The sequence below is a fragment of the Neodiprion fabricii genome, chromosome 4 (assembly GCF_021155785.1).
Source record: "Neodiprion fabricii isolate iyNeoFabr1 chromosome 4, iyNeoFabr1.1, whole genome shotgun sequence".
Lineage (NCBI taxonomy): Eukaryota > Metazoa > Arthropoda > Insecta > Hymenoptera > Diprionidae > Neodiprion > Neodiprion fabricii.
Window position 1 is genome coordinate 41,548,603 of NC_060242.1, and position 16,006 is coordinate 41,564,608.

The following is a 16,006-nucleotide window of genomic DNA, read 5'->3' on the forward strand; positions in this document are numbered from 1 at the left end:
AATCAATTTAACGAGTGCGTCTCGAGTCGTATGGCGAAGTAAATTAATTAATCACACATAAAAAAAATCACCGCTTTTTGCCGCAAACAAAGGTCAGCGTTAGTCGCGTGCACAGATACGCGTCTCAATTAATAATAAACAATCACACGGAGCGAATGAATACATTTCAATCGAGACATTCTGTATACTCGTTTTTGACACGAAAGTTTTTATTTCATCCGACGAGGCAAGATCATCGCAATATTTTCTTGAACGTCAATACAAACATCACGCAGACTGCTTGTATAAATAATACGTGCATTTTCTTCGCCTTGCGAATACGTTTTCTACGAATGGTGTAAAAAATTGCAAAATTATTTCCTCACTGGTATCGCCCTCCACGTATACCTACAATATACGTTTTTCTTCATACGATTGTCTGTAATTAATTTTCATGGTTCTCGCTGATTAAGAGTAAAAGATATTCGTCGTCTCAGGACGGGTTTCCACGTGTGCATATGCAGTTATAAATTGCAACGTCAAGGTTAATTAAAATATGTAAACAATAGCGCCAAACCGTTGATTCTTACTCATTGATATGAAAAAACAAATATTTTTCAATTAATCCGCACTACGCGAATTAATTACAGACATCACTTACACAGTGATCACCTATCTAACGAACCAAAATTTAAAAACTCGGTAAACGTATCCGCGACACTCTTGATCAGCCACATGCGGACAGAGGCTTGGTTTTTAGGTTTCTTGACAAAAGTTGTACTGTAAATGTTTATTCTAGAACCACGCGATTATTTTAAGCGTGTCGTATTCGATATATTGTTCAACGTACCAGGTCAGGTTAGTGTCGTCGTAATTAGGTAAACCAATCGTCGTATAACCTCAGACTCCTTTACTTTCACTTGTATTCCGCAACGGCCACGAAACCTTTTACGTTGTCTCTGTTTCTTGCGGCACATAACGCATTCGTTATCCCTGCATGTCTACACACGATATTTCAGTCTTGAGTTCCTTCTACACCGAATCTCATCATTGTAAACTCTGGGTTAACGGTGTATAGAAAATTGGTGACCATCTTTTAAACTGCTCGGAATTTGCGGGTTCCTTCAGCGCCTCGGATACATCTGAGTATCTCGGGAATTCGACTGAATCGCAAACAGTAGCTTTCCAAAATTGTTCTGGTACTCATAGCGGCTTAAGAGTAACTCATTCAAAATTAAAATTTTTTTTATAATCATTCACTAAAGATGACCGAAGAGTTGGACAAGCGATTGTTTTCTCGTTTAAACAGAAATTCACGGTTACTTTGATCATTCCAAGCAAATTATGCGAGTATCCAGTCGCAAAAAACTTGGTCTATACATTTGGGTTTTTATTTGGTGATATCAAGACCAGGTTAAACACTATTTCTTAATTGGATTATATGTTATAGGTTCGCTCTCCCGGAGCAATAACATTTTTTCAAGCACATGGTTTTTTAATTGGTCTTGAAAAGTACTAGATTCCGATTCTGGAACTAGCCGATGGCTCGTAGCTCCATGAAATCCAACTTTGCCGCTGACCACGAGCTTCGAGAGCTATAAGTAAGAATACGCCGACGTCGCTGAAGAAGCGTTTTGAAAACACCTTGAGAATGGAACGAAAAATTGAATGAAACGAAGACTACCGGAGTGGGGCAGAAGAACCATTTCTTAACGTATAGGTACGTAGATAGTATAACAGCCGGCGTGAGGTGAGGTAGTGGAAGTTGTGCCGATGTTATACAGTGGCGAATTTATGTCAGTATGCTCGTGGATTGTGAACGAAGTAAACGGAGTGAGCGAAAGATTCAGCCGGAGTCTATTCCTCTGCGGTCTTCGTCTCTACGTAATTTGAGACGTATTCATTTCGCATCGCATTCGCGCGATCGCCAAACAGTCATCTGACTTGATCTATTGTCATGGAAATTGTCTGAAGAAATTTCTTATAACGTAGAATCACGAATTTACTGCAATTGTCAAACGAGAAATCATTGGCGCTACCGCTTCCAAAATATGGGACCTTCCTCGAACCAGGATCAGACTATAAGGTGGGTGAGAAGAATGAGCGTTACGCAGATTAACTTGACAATGTATAGAACAAATTATTATTACATCATATTTCACGTTGAAATCAATTTTTCTATCTGTTGTCTGTGGCTATTTTTTGGTAATGCACGAATGCCAATTCTATGCAAGATATTTTAAATCCAAACTATTTTATCGATTTCAATCCCGTGCATATGCTATATTTCGAATCGTACAATTTGACGATGCGGCTGGTCGCGAGCCTTGAAATATACACATATATATATATATATATATATATATATATATATATATATATGTATACACAAATATTAAGTTCCAGACTTTACACGGTCTACAGAATATCGGATTTACTTAGAACGGTCATGAATTGTTATTCGTGACGATAATGTATATTACTATCTAAGTCGCCGGTATAATCTCAGAATGTGTAGAATAATTCTCGATCCTTCAAGTTTTTCAACACGATTCTAAACTGCGTGTGATAGATGCATGAATATTTGTTACAGTTTTCACAAAGTAAACCTCTTATATAAAATCATGTTTGTATTATCGCGCTTAATGCTGCTGATACGAGGCCGGTTTATCGTGTATTAGAAAATTTTTTTACCAAACCTGAAAAAACGCAGGCAATTTCATTTGCAAGAGATGATTAAACGTAGGTTGCACAATGCTGCTACGAATATTATTAATAATTTGAATACGAGTGAGTTAAACTAGATTAGTTATTTGTTTATCATTATTTCCGTGGATTTTTATTTCGTCATTATACATGATTGTGAGTGTCAGGATCTTCAATCAAATTTATTTAATAATCATTTTTTAATTAAACATTTTTCTTTTACACGAAACTCATTGCCAGTAGCAAAATTAGTTGACACGCATCATACGAGCACGTGCATCCTGGCACGCGTTAAAATTGACCTTAACAGTCAAGTGTCAATGATTATTAATACGCGATATCAGGCTGTTATAGAATAAAAAGAAATATGAATGATCGTGGTCGTAAGATAAATATCGAGAAAACGTAAAAGATTGAATAATTTTCTAGTTCTGGAAAAAATTCCTGTCACAAATTTCTGGATCGCGTTGTCATCAACTTGATGATCATTTTTTCGAATCCAATTATCAAGAGTATTGCCGCATCGCATGCTGTACTGAAAATTATTGTAGTTTACAAAGAGATACCACTAGGAAAAAAATTGAAGTAATTTTCACTTTGAGGAGCTGTTAAGTTAATAGATTATGCGACATGAATTCTGGAAAATGTGATCCCCAAAGCCGCTAATTGTTTTCTGTGGCTTTTGAACACCGGTTACAAGTCGTTGTGATCTATATCGAACAAATTCATGATTATATTGTCATAAGTTGAAAAATGAAATACAGAATTTTTGGGGCACGACGGGTTTTCTCCAAAAATGATTTAAACAAGTATTTTTTTTTCCAACGACTCTGCATCCTTTAATTCTGCCTGTGTCGAATGAACCATTGATTATCTATCAACATGTACAACAAAAAAAATTTATATTCCCTTCGTCTAAGATATCATTTTTAAAGAATCTTGTATAAAAATTCGTTTCAGTCCTAAAAGAATGTTGCATACTTTAATTAAATACATATTTAACCAACCTCTAATAATGTCTGAATATTGGAAAGAAGAGATTGTTTTTTTTTTTATTTTTATTCAACATTTTCCAGGTGGTCCATTGTACCCGACGCAACCCGATATATTTATAGTTTCTGTTATCGTCGATCGAAGAATACAATTCTAAAAGCTTTTCATAACGGCGACCGACATATGGCGGCTATCAATGAAGCCACCGGTCGTCTGGATAATCAAAGCTACCGCTGCAGACGATGACCCGCATCGAATGAAAGTCATTAAACAATTGCAGTACATCGGTGAATGGCTTCCATGTATCGCTTCACTCCTAAAGCAGCCTGTAGGTCCATTGTTGCAAGAGCAACATTTATTTTTTGGCATATCGTATCACGTATGACTGATTGAAGTAATACACGCACACCGCGTCGTAGTTGTATTTTTCTATTATGCTGCAAATGGGGATGCAGTAAAATTGTAATTGTTTGAGTAATCGCCGTTAAATGCACTCAGTGTAGGACAAGGCTACCCGAGCTCATTGTCGGTAAGAGTGAAACACTCGGCACAATTCTATAAGTACGTAGTAAATTGACGCGTCGCTGCCGCCTAATCGCTTAATATTGTTGTCTCATGGTTATCACATTCTTCTACAATACGCATGTACCTACCTTACGTTTATACACGAGATTTTTGAGACTGACGCTGATTCTGGAAAAAAGAAAAAATATGATACTGATTAAAAAACTTGAATATATTCACGAAGTCTTTATTCCTCCACGTTGAAAACGTGAATCTCTGCTATGCGAGATAAAATCATTAATATACTTTGTTACATGGAATATTATTGTAATTTTTGAATAATAATTAATCTTAGAGTGTGACATCCGGTCGTTGCATCATGACTAGTTGTAAACATGCAGCATCGCGGCTCTGCACGTCACCTGCATTGCGGATTATTGCCACCTGTATAACGATGCGAGGATTATGAAAGTGTCGCGAGCTTAATGACCTTCTTACAGCAGTAGAAGTGCACTTGACTGTCCACCGTGATATAAGTGAAATAGTGCGCTAATTACAATTGTAATACATATAAATCAAGATCCATACATCCTCTTATATTCTCATTCCAGCATTGCAGTCTGTGATGGGATTGCGCAGTTTACGCCAGGTCGTTGTACTAGGATATATTATGCCAGTATTAACGTAGAGCTGAGAAATGAAATCGTTTCACAATGCAAATTATTATTTACCTACCTAACCAATAAACCGGTTTGAAGGGGATTCTTCATCGTGTTATACGTCCTGCCGTATACCCGTTATTACACATACATATTTATTTTTCGACGCGCAGTACGATTGCTGCTCAGCAGATTACTTGTCGGCAGAGTAATTACGGGCAGTGCGATTTACGATCCTCTGTAAAAGTTAAATTATACCTACAACAATTGTAATATCCTCGGTGTGATTTGCGAGGCGATAAAAATGACGAAAGGACGCGTTTGACTGAAAGAAAAATTGAAAGAAAAAAAAAACAAACACATTGTCGTACGAATCTAACGACTCACTAGTGTGATGGCTATCCGGTGTTACACAAGCAGCCGTATTATTTGACTCTGGAATATTTTTTCCTCGCAAGGTCGATATTGAAACAGGACGCCTAATGTCATAATTATCTTACGAACGAAACTTCAGGAGCTTGAAGAATATCCGTCTACTGATTGTGAGAACCAACGTGCCAGGCTTTGCTATTCAGAATTAAGCTTCGTCACTGCGAGATAGTTCACCGGTAGGTTACGAATTGTCGTAGATCATGCATATAACGGTTAGCTACGTGGTAATAGGTGAAGGTTGTAAGCAATAAGGAAGGGCAAATCCAAGCGTCGAGTTCGTTCAGCAGGAAATTAATTGATTGGTCCTCATGAGAGGACTGTATAACGGTGTATATCAAGCGCGACGGAGCTACCGCGCTATCTTTTACCACTGAATAAGTTTTAGGAGGAAAGATAAATCATACCGGCCCCAACAGGTATCTGTAGTAGGATTCGATCGAATCGTTCATTAACACCGAGGACTGCGAAAAATTTCAACAATATCTGAAGTCAAAGTTATTCAAAGAGTAAAAGGATACGAAACCCTAAAACTATTATGACGACAATGTTTCAGTAACAACCGGAAATTGCCACAAAACGAGCAGAATATAAGGTCGGGACCAGAGGTGATACCGGTCTCAAAATCGAGACAAGCAGCTCCGCAGGTACTGGCAGTCGGTGCAAAAAACCTTTTATTACTGAGCTATGGTTGTACAATTGGATTTAGCACCATTCTCCTTCCTGCTCTGCAGAAAGCGGAACCCGAAATTGATGTCACCCTCGACGAAATCACGTGGATCAGTAAGTGACGCGATCATTGCGAATAGCGCACTAATTATGCTAAATATTTTAATTACCTTGAACGAAACCGGTATTAAACCTGAACAAGGAACCGAAAACTTTTAGGCCATTAAATTTCATCACTTTATTCAGGTAGTCTCAACTTGATCCTCGTCCCTGTCGGATGTCTGGGCAGTGGATTAATATCTGGTTACCTTGGGAGAAGGAAGACGATGATGATATTAAATGCTCCGTTCATCGCTGCCTGGATTATGTACTATTATTCCTACAACTCGTCGATGCTTTTTTGTGCCTTAGCCATGACGGGGCTTACCGGTGGCCTCTTGGAAGCACCGGTGCTAACGTATGTCGCAGAGGTGACGCAACCACACCTTCGGGGCATGCTATCAGCGACTTCGACCATGTCCGTAATTCTCGGCATCTTTATTCAAATGCTAGCGGGCAGCTTGACCACCTGGAGGGTGGTCGCTCTCGTAAACATGATTTTTCCGATATTGTGCTTCGTCTTACTGTGTCTGATTCCCGAAAGTCCTCATTGGCTCATTGGTAAGGAGAAGGAAAAATCATGTAACGTTTATTTACTACTGCGTCCGTCCGCAGTGGATGCACGGAGCGAAAGGAACTCTTGAACCAACGAAACAGATTTTATTGGTGTGCATTCACTTAAATCCGGTATGCCTTATTTGTTCCAAATACGATGACTTTGATTCAACGATTTTGATTTGGTTAATGTGCCAAAATGAATCAGTCAAGCGAATTCCTTGATTCAACAAAAGCCTTTCTTGTCGCGATGGTGTGAAGTATTCATCCGAGTGAACCTGTTGATGCGTTTCCGACATTGAGTCAACTAAATATGATCTCATTTCAAGTTTGTATGTTGTTCCTCCAAGTCGCATGTTCGTTGACAGAAACAATTAGGTATTTCAAATGAAATATGTACACGAATCTAGCCAAGAAAAAATTAACATCGATCGAATGCCATACTTTGTTGATCTAGCCGGACCTTGTTTGGCGTAATCAACTGGTTCAATCGGTTGCACCAATTTGTTTACGAGGTAAATGAAACACCACATGCATTGAAAGAAGTACAGAATATATTCATCGTATACGTCAGTACGTTAGTATTATAAACGGCCACCAGGCGGTGAACTTTCTCGCTATGGAAGTAACTTTGAAAATTCTCATAAAACTGGGTCGTCACCTTGAAAGTCAGAATTTGTACATCTACGTATACAACCATAAGGTTTCAGGTATCATCTATCAAGTATCGGGATAATGCCACAAAATATCGCGTCAACGGAATTACAAATGATATATCATGCGATGAATACGTCTTGTGCGCTTGACTAATTCTAAGTTTTAGCCATCGCAAATGATTTTTGTAACAAAAAAATTTCATTACTTGCTTCAACGATTGAACTCTTGACTCAACAAGAAAACATGAACTGGAAAAAATTTAATTTGTTCCGATACAACGATTTCATATTTTTAAAATAAAAACGATTGCGGTGCGTTCAATCAAATTTTTAGCCATTTCAATACGAGGTTGAAGTTGGTAACGTTATCGTAATGAAACATTGGGGAAAAAATCACTATTTTCTTAATTTTACAATGATTTTGAAGAAACCAATATTTCGAAATACGAGTGCGATATTTTTCGCTCATATTTTCTGGGACTTTTTCAGAAAAGGGGCGCATGAAGGAGGCTTTAAAGGCGTTGCGCTGGCTTCGGGGATGGGTGCCTGCCGACCACGTCCGGGAGGAATACAACACCGTCTGCGAGTCCATTCAAAAGCCGCAGCAATTAGAAGCAGCGGGTGAAGAAAGAGCCTGGAGGCACTACACGAATCGCACCTTCTGGGTGCCCTTTTTCTTGGTCAGCTGGGCCTTCATTGTCGGTCACTTTGGCGGCATGACGCCGTTGCAGACGTTCGCAGTGTCTGTCTTCGGTGAACTTCATGCGCCCATCGAGCAATTCAAAGCCACGGTGTTTATGGGCGCTGCTGAACTCCTCGGCACGTTGTCTTGCGTAATTCTGATACACTTTACTGGAAAACGGATTATCGCCTTGAGTTCCATTCTCAGCACGGCCGTCTGTTTCTCTATCGCTGCGCTTTACGGTAACTTGATCCAGCGAGGCCTCGTCATAGGCGAAGACTACTCTTGGATTCCAACTTACGCCTTGATTGGTGCCGCTTACCTTAGTCACTTCGGAATTAGATTGCTGCCCTGGATACTCATAGGGGAGGTTTTCTCATCACAGGTACTCTTGCACGATTATCCATGTAGCAATTTGTCTTCCATCAACATTAGTTTTATGATTTTTCAAATCCATTCTTATTCGAGAGCATGTTATATGTTTATATCACCTGCCACTTCGACGGATTTATAATAACGGATAGATTTGATTTGACGTTATGTTAATAAAACGAAATGGTTTCAGGTCCGGAGTGTTGCAGCGGGTGCAGTCAGTGCTTTTGGATATGCGTGTGGCTTCGTCGTGAACAAGGTTTACCTCTACATGAAAAATGGAATGACACTGGCCGGTACATTTTGGTTTTACTCGGCGGTCGGGTTTGTGGGGGCCATCGTAATCTACTTCATTCTGCCGGAAACGGAGGGACGGACGCTCAGAGAGATCCAGGAACATTACGCAGGAACTCATGATCTAAAAACTAGGCCGAGAAAAGAAGATCTACCGATTAAAGAAAAATGGACTGTGTCCAACCCGATTCCAGTGGTCGATGATGTGGAAAGTAAGCTCTAAAGTGAAAGTCAAGGACTTCCTACCTTTAAATGGGTAACGGAAGTCAGAACCTTGATAATGTGACGAGTATTACGAAACGGTTGTGAAACTCAGAAGACTAGTTAGTTTGAGGTAACGAGTTCAACTACTTTAAAAATAAACAAACACGTTCTGCGGTATTTATTGTGTATTTTTAGTTGGAAAGATTTTCAAACACTCGAACCTGAACTGATGCATAAGTTTGCAAGGCATTCGTACAAGAAAGTGGGACCAGCTGCATGTTCATCGTTAAGAGTAATATCAAGCGGACACATCCTCAGATTTACCGTATCTATTTTTAATACACTTAGAAAGTCATTTTTTATTTCTGTGAACAATTATTTTGTACAAATCGTCAATGTTATTTATATCTAACGATGACATTGAGGTAGCCATAGTAATTATTTGTATAGTATATTTGACCTCCTGTTGTGATTACTATAATGATGTACCGGTAAGATAAAATTTTTATCAAGCATAAATATATTGTCAATGATTCCATACGGTTATTTCATATTTTGCATTCATCTACAGTAAAAATAACGGTTCGTATAACGACGCTCTAGAACCCATTCCGCACAGTGGAATGAAAACTACTGTAAGCGACACCGGGCCAACTTTGAGAGAATATGGGGCAAAGTATCCTTCAACATTTATCTCAGTCCACATCTATTTCTGAATCAGTTGGTTCGTTTAATTCTTTTATCGATGTTTCAGTTTTTTATTTTAGTACTTGACGTACAAATCGGCCAAAAAAAGTTCCTGAATATTGATACTTCAGAAAAAAGTAATAAGATTCCAAAAATCGTAACGACACTGAAGCGCAGGAATGCTTAAGTTGGTTGTTTGAAACAATTTTGGAAGAACGATGCAGACATTTTTAGACTTAGTCTTGTATTAGTAACCAGTGGTAGTGCAGGAGTTGATAACAATTTTTGATTCTACGGTGTTCTAGATGTCTTTTTTTAATTCCTGGAGGTCCAATTAGTGGAACGGGGATTTTCTAGATCGATTCTGTGCCGAATATTGCTAATTTCGAAAATCGTAAAAAAGAAACCCATTTGTATTTTCAAGACTTGATATTTCATATTTTGCCGAATGCTAAAATTAATTTATGACCACGTTCCGATGTGATTTTGCGAAGGAAGTCAGGTGCGGGTAGCCTAAAATAAGTATGATCAAAAGCGGATCAAGAGTTTACACAGTCGATGAACGAAAATTTTTCACTCATCTTCATCGTAATATTTCAGCTGTTGATCGTACGCTGTTTTCGAAGTCTTTTTTGGATTTCCGAGGATTCAATTAGGCATTGAAGGTTCCTCAAAATCGATTCTCAGACCAAGAATTTCTTACCTTCAAAAGTTGCAAAAAAGGAAACTGACTAACTCGTTTTCATTTTTTGAGCTAAATTCTCGTGGATTTTGAAACATGCGGCACTAGATTTATTCTGACCCACTTTCGATGTTCTACGAGAAAAACGTTTGCGCCTAGTTCCAAATTACTACTAGGAAAGTTATTATGTGTTCTGTCGCAGATTTCATTCGAGTTGCCCATGGGTCCTGTGTTGCTTTCGGCTTTTTTTATGGTATGGCTCCAGGTCCACTACCTGGAGAAACGCGACTTCAGGAGCGAGCGCTCCTAACTCCTACCACCTCCAAACACCTCTTACCATTTTCTACCACCTCCTACCACCTTCTGTTGTTAACGAACACCTCCAACCACCCCCTAATACCTTCTACCACCTCTTACCACCTCCTACCACATCCAACTACCTCTTCACACCTTCGACCAACTCCTACCACCCTGTACGACCCCCTTGCATCTGGTATGGTAGGGTATGAGATAGGGTAAGGTGGGGTAGGGTAGGGTAGGTGCTAGGGGGTGGTAGGAGCTGCTAGAAGGTGTTAGGGGGAATTGGACGTGGTAGGAGGTGGTCAAAGGTAATAAGGGGTTGTTGAAGGTGTTAGGGGATGATTGGAGGTGTTCGGAAACGGTAGCAGGTGGTAGGAGCTGGTAGGAGGTCAAAGAAGGTGGCAGGGGGTGGTTGGAGGTCGACGGAGATGGTAGGAGGTGTTTGGTGGTGGTAAGGGGTGGTGGGAGGTGTTTGGAGGTGGTAGGACGTGGGAGCGCTTGTCCCTGAAGACGAGTTTCACCAGCTAGCGGACGTGGAGCGCAGAAACCAGGGAGCGCAGAAACCAGGGAGCGCTTGTCTTGGTATTCAAGTTTCATTAATTAAATCACTGTTTTGCCAAGAATTTTGGAAGAAATTTATTGTCATTATTAATTTCTTGTATGACCGACGAATCGTTAAGTATACACAGGCTTGGGCTTACCACTGCGAAGACTGTGTTATTCGGAAGGTGAATGCAGCCAGCATCATGTCGAAATCGGTAACTCTCTGATGTTCTGCAACAAGTTCTCAACTCTACCGTTGGAACATCTCAGAGGGCGCAAGCGCACGACGATTTTCGGTTATCACACCAAAGCCCATTACGATAACTGTCTTTATATTTTTCAGTGAACGAGACAACCTACATACATATTCATTCATCTTGCGACGTGTCGGTAACATGAAATTGGTAGATAAGGTAGAGCGCCCGTATCAAGAGCACCGTCAGCTATTGCATGCACAAATTTCGGTTTCTAGCGTCATCAGCAGAACATCTTGTGAACTATTTTATCCGGAAGTGCATGTCTGCGCATGCGCTGTTCCCGCATCATCGTCTGCTAGTAATGACATCCGGTTCAAGGTCCATGCAAGTCGTCCCATTGGCCATTGATTCGTGCATCAGTATTCCGTATCCACGACCCTCGTGCGCACGTGAGTAGTTGATTTGAGGAGTGTTGAGGTCTCAGATTGCGGAAGCAGAGCCGAGCCGAGTTGTTCGCCGATACGTTTTAGGACTTTGATTACTCTCGGTAGTGTTTTGTGCCGGCTGAGCGATGTCGTGGTTGTTCGGATACCGTAACCCCCAGCAACCCCAGGACTTCTCGCAATTCGCACAACCACCAGCCTTAGGAGGTGGACCCCCCGGCGGCGGATCACCCGGCGGAGGGGGTGACCAGCCTCCGAAAAATTTAACCAAATCACAAATGGAAGCTTACAGATTTGACTCGAGCGCGCTCGAAAGGGCCGCGGCTGCTGCCAAGGAACTAGAGAGATCAAGTACGGTAATTTTCCCCTCAATCTTCATTCAAAATAATCACCATTATGTAAGATTACGTAATTCTCAGAGCGGGGTTATGTCTTAGCCATGCCGGCCGTTGATCTCCCCCCATGCCAAAGCCTGGATGATGAAAGAGCTTCTATTATGTCGTGCGAAGAATCGTTCATTGGATGCGTTTTTTATTTCAATTTAGCTTCTTGCGATTAAATCCTTTGCAATTGTCGTCTAAAAATGGCTATGCAAAACTAGCCATTAACTAAGTTACACTTCCCTCTGTTTTTGCTACAATAATCTTCAAATTTCCTTCGATCAAAGTATCGTTAGGTACCAGAAAACATTGTCACGAAATTATACAAATGTCGAATTCTGGAGCAAAAAGCAAATGTTCTAATACCCAGAGTAACTACAAGATCTGTCCGCCCTTGTTTTTGCATGTATTTCTTAGGGATAGTTTTACTCGATATATTTTATCCCACCGATGCCATGCGCCAGTGAAATACGGTGTTCTTGACTTTACTCTACATTTGCAGGCCACGCCAAAGATGCTCTCGAGCTATCGAAGCTTCAAGAAACGACGAGGCAGGTGGAAATGCAGACCAAGCTGAAAGAGTATGAAGCTCACATTGAGCAGATGAAAGCTGAACAAAAAAGAGTGGAGGGTGATGAAAGGAGAAAAACAATGCAAGAGGAGACGAAACAGCATCAAATGCGGGCTCAATACCAGGACCAGCTAGCAAGAAAACGTTACGACGATCAGCTGGGTCAGCAGCAAAGAATGAATGACGAGAATCTTAGGCGGCAGGAAGAGTCTGTAGCAAAACAGGAAGCGATGAGAAAGGCAACTATTGAACACGAAATGGAATTGAGGCATAAAAACGAAATGAAGAAATTAGACGCTGAACTTAGAGCGAAGGCAAAGGTTGACCGAGAAAACCAAGATTTAAATTTAGAAAAGATTAGACTAAAAGCTTCTGAGAACAGGATTACAGTTCTAGAATCAATTAAGTAAGTATGTTCGAGATGTGATTTAATTTGTGAGGAAGAGAGACTTTTCAAAAATAGAAATGTATAATACTCAAAAGAGTTACAGTGCTGTGTAATGTTAACTCGTATTAGACTCTAGATAACTGTTTCACCTGGTGCTTATGTTCGGTACTGGCACTTCATTCACATCGACGTAAGTCAATAAATATCACATTTTATCATATTCAGTAATATTTTGTACCTTTCAGGACAGCTGGTTCAGTACTTGGTACAGGTGCAAACGCACTGCTACAAGACTGGGACAAGATCCTAGCAGCAGCTGGTGGTTTGTCGCTTATAGCACTGGGTGTTTATACTGCCAAAGGAGCAACGGGGGTTTCTGCTCGTTACATTGAATCGCGTTTAGGAAAACCATCTCTGGTACGAGAGACGTCAAGGTTTTCAGTCCTTGAGTCGTTGAAACATCCGATTAAAACTGTGAAACAGCTTAAGGAAAAGCAGTCAGATGCATTGTCAGGAGTAATCCTGGCTCCAAAGTTGGAAGAGAGGTTGCGTGACGTTGCAATTGCGACAAAGAACACTAAGCGAAATCAGGGAATGTACAGGAACATACTTATGCACGGACCGCCTGGTACAGGAAAAACTATGTTTGCCAAAAAGCTGGCCAAACACTCGGGAATGGATTATGCTATCCTGACTGGAGGCGACATAGCACCACTAGGTCGGGATGGTGTCACTGCCATCCACAAAGTTTTCGACTGGGCGTCGACTTCTCGGAAAGGCTTGCTCCTTTTCATCGACGAGGCTGATGCCTTCCTGCGTAAAAGATCGAGCGAGCGTATATCTGAAGACCTAAGAGCAACATTGAACGCTTTTTTGTATAGAACCGGAGAGCAAAGCGATAAATTTATGCTTGTTCTCGCTTCCAATACCCCGGAACAATTCGATTGGGCAGTTAACGACCGACTGGACGAAATGGTTGAGTTCAATCTGCCTGGCATTGAGGAAAGAGAGCGCCTCGTGCGTTTATACTTTGACAAATTCGTTCTTCAGCCAGCTACTGAAGGCAAGAAGCGGCTTAAGGTCGCTCAGTTCGATTACGGCGCTCTTTGTACCAAGATGGCAGCTATAACCGAAGGAATGTCTGGCAGAGAGTTGGCCAAGCTTGGAGTAGCATGGCAGGCTGCTGCGTACGCCTCTGAGGACGGTGTTCTGACGGAACAGATGGTTATCGATAGGTGCATGGATGCCGTAAGACAGCACAGGCAGAAGGTACGCGCGATATCGAATTTGAAGGTCTTTAGAAATAAACAAGAAAGTCAAATGACCATTCCAATACTTTATGTTTCAGGTGAAATGGCAGAGCGAACAGGAAAGACAAGAATCCAAATCAATATATTCCTCGGAGAAAGAAATCTCTATGAGTCCGTTAAAGCCGAAAGAAAGTGCAACGACGACCGAGCCGGACACGGTAACTACCGCCTAAACACGCTGTGCAAATGAGAAACATTCGCGTAATTCAAAGGTATCCATGGTTTGTTTTGAGAATAAATCTCAAAGCAACAAGAAACGAACCACGGCTATAATCGACCGAGTACACAGGAGTATTTTGGGTCATTACAAACCTGTACCTGAATGGGGAAGGGAGAGAGAATGTCGTGGTTGATAATTCCCGCAATCAGTTACTATCTGCTCTAACTATTCAGTTATACAAATATTTTTGGAAATAATTTTTGAAATGATACTTAGATGCTATATGAAATTACGAGCCGCTGACTAGAAACTGTCTTTGAAACTGCACATGTTGTAGTAATTGAGAAATATCGTACGGTTTCGATTTTATCTGGTTGTCAGATTAGTCGTAGATTAATACGGTATTCCGTAATGGTAAAAAATCTGGAACCATATAATTCTCCCATAAATTACAAGAAACCGAAAGAAATCCTCGTTTGTAGGATTCTGTTCTAGTCAGATTTATACAATTACATTTCAATGGTACCAGATTATTGCACAGGGATTTACTGTATTCTTCAGGCAAATACAAGTGCTTAATACACGTGTACGAATATACCTATAATAGGAATTGTTACTGTAAATATATGTGAGTTACAAGTTATTCCTAAAAAGAGTTGGAAAATACGTTAATCGGAAAAATAGAAATAATGGAACCGAGTGAAGGTAGTTTGTTGATGATGTATACATATATGGCATTAAGTAAACGTTTCAATTGTTTATTTTTCAACGAAATTTCGATAGTACTGCACGCGCTGTTATTGCACATACTTGTTGAGATGTAGCATAGATATACAAGTATAACTAAAAAATGACTAATCGTTTAGGGGCATATTATACTTTATGTTCATTATAGAAAGTTGTAAATTCACAAGATCCATTTCTTTTTGTATTATTACAAAATATAAGCCTGGATTTTTTTTTACACACTATCAATAACAAATCTATCCTTCCAAGTTTTTCTTTTTTTTTTTTTTTCTCTTCAACAGCAGCATCGGCACCATGTTTAAAAAAGAGAAGCTCTTTATCAATGAGTAATCCATGCGACCCGACACTCGTCCCAATTGATGATGCTCACAAAATATCATTTACCGGTGTTCGGCTGGAAAGTAGATCAAGATAACATTGATTATTCCTTTTAACTTCGAGCAAGCGAATGTTAGGCAAAGTTATACATGATACCAATGATTAATGAGTCCTTCGTCACCTTCGTCAAAGAGGGTGTGAATTAGGTCTCTGCGTCACGCGATTCCACTTGGAATTCGGATATTATTCGCAAGAAGATTGACGAAAAATAATCGTTTTTCGATTAAATCGATTATTTTTTCCCGATTGATCAAGTATAAACGATTATTTTTCAAACTCGATTAATCGACCGACTCGATCATTTTTCCTCACAGTCGGTTTTTGTTTTTTTACTCCCATGAACGCCGCAGTACAATATCAATTTATGTGATTGAAATATCAATTATTAACAGTGATAAATGAATATTTTCACTTGAAAT

At 40.1% G+C, this 16,006-nt stretch overlaps 2 protein-coding genes across 4 annotated transcripts; both read left to right on the plus strand.

Moving 5' to 3' along the window:
- The first annotated feature begins 1,735 nt into the window (after positions 1 to 1,735).
- On the plus strand, positions 1,736 to 9,326 carry LOC124180051 (facilitated trehalose transporter Tret1-like). Of its 2 annotated transcripts, XR_006870195.1 has the most exons (6): positions 1,736 to 2,065; positions 5,827 to 6,053; positions 6,186 to 6,599; positions 7,739 to 8,316; positions 8,497 to 8,931; positions 8,997 to 9,326. XR_006870195.1 is itself a non-coding variant. In XM_046565043.1 (5 exons), the coding sequence occupies exons 1-5, from the start codon at positions 2,031 to 2,033 to the stop codon at positions 8,818 to 8,820; spliced, it is 1,578 nt and encodes a 525-aa protein (XP_046420999.1). In that variant the 5' UTR covers positions 1,737 to 2,030; the 3' UTR covers positions 8,821 to 9,326. The 2 variants fall into 2 exon arrangements, 1 of the variants encoding a protein (XP_046420999.1); XM_046565043.1 differs by having other exon boundaries at positions 1,737 to 2,065; positions 8,497 to 9,326.
- Positions 9,327 to 11,584: 2,258 nt separating this feature from the next.
- Positions 11,585 to 15,426, plus strand: LOC124180050 (ATPase family AAA domain-containing protein 3A homolog). Of its 2 annotated transcripts, XM_046565042.1 has the most exons (5): positions 11,585 to 11,659; positions 11,762 to 12,004; positions 12,536 to 13,010; positions 13,238 to 14,261; positions 14,341 to 15,426. In XM_046565042.1, exons 2-5 carry the CDS (start codon positions 11,782 to 11,784, stop codon positions 14,473 to 14,475), a joined length of 1,857 nt encoding a protein of 618 aa, XP_046420998.1. In that variant the 5' UTR covers positions 11,585 to 11,659; positions 11,762 to 11,781; the 3' UTR covers positions 14,476 to 15,426. The 2 variants fall into 2 exon arrangements, with proteins under 2 accessions (XP_046420998.1, XP_046420997.1); XM_046565041.1 differs by having other exon boundaries at positions 11,617 to 12,004.
- The last annotated feature ends 580 nt before the right edge of the window (positions 15,427 to 16,006 follow it).

What these genes read in the sequence shown, in the direction of transcription:
- LOC124180050 (XM_046565042.1), top strand. Translation starts at nt 11,782, where the DNA reads ATGTCGTGGTTGTTCGGATACCGTAACCCCCAGCAACCCCAGGACTTC. An exon ending in CAAGGAACTAGAGAGATCAA is followed by an intron (nt 12,005 to 12,535) that starts GTACGGTAATTT and finishes CTACATTTGCAG; the next exon opens with GCCACGCCAAAGATGCTCTC. An exon ending in TAAGACAGCACAGGCAGAAG is followed by an intron (nt 14,262 to 14,340) that starts GTACGCGCGATA and finishes TTTATGTTTCAG; the next exon opens with GTGAAATGGCAGAGCGAACA.
- LOC124180051 (XM_046565043.1), top strand. Translation starts at nt 2,031, where the DNA reads ATGGGACCTTCCTCGAACCAGGATCAGACTATAAG. An exon ending in CGACGAAATCACGTGGATCA is followed by an intron (nt 6,054 to 6,185) that starts GTAAGTGACGCG and finishes CACTTTATTCAG; the next exon opens with GTAGTCTCAACTTGATCCTC. An exon ending in AAGTCCTCATTGGCTCATTG is followed by an intron (nt 6,600 to 7,738) that starts GTAAGGAGAAGG and finishes GGACTTTTTCAG; the next exon opens with AAAAGGGGCGCATGAAGGAG.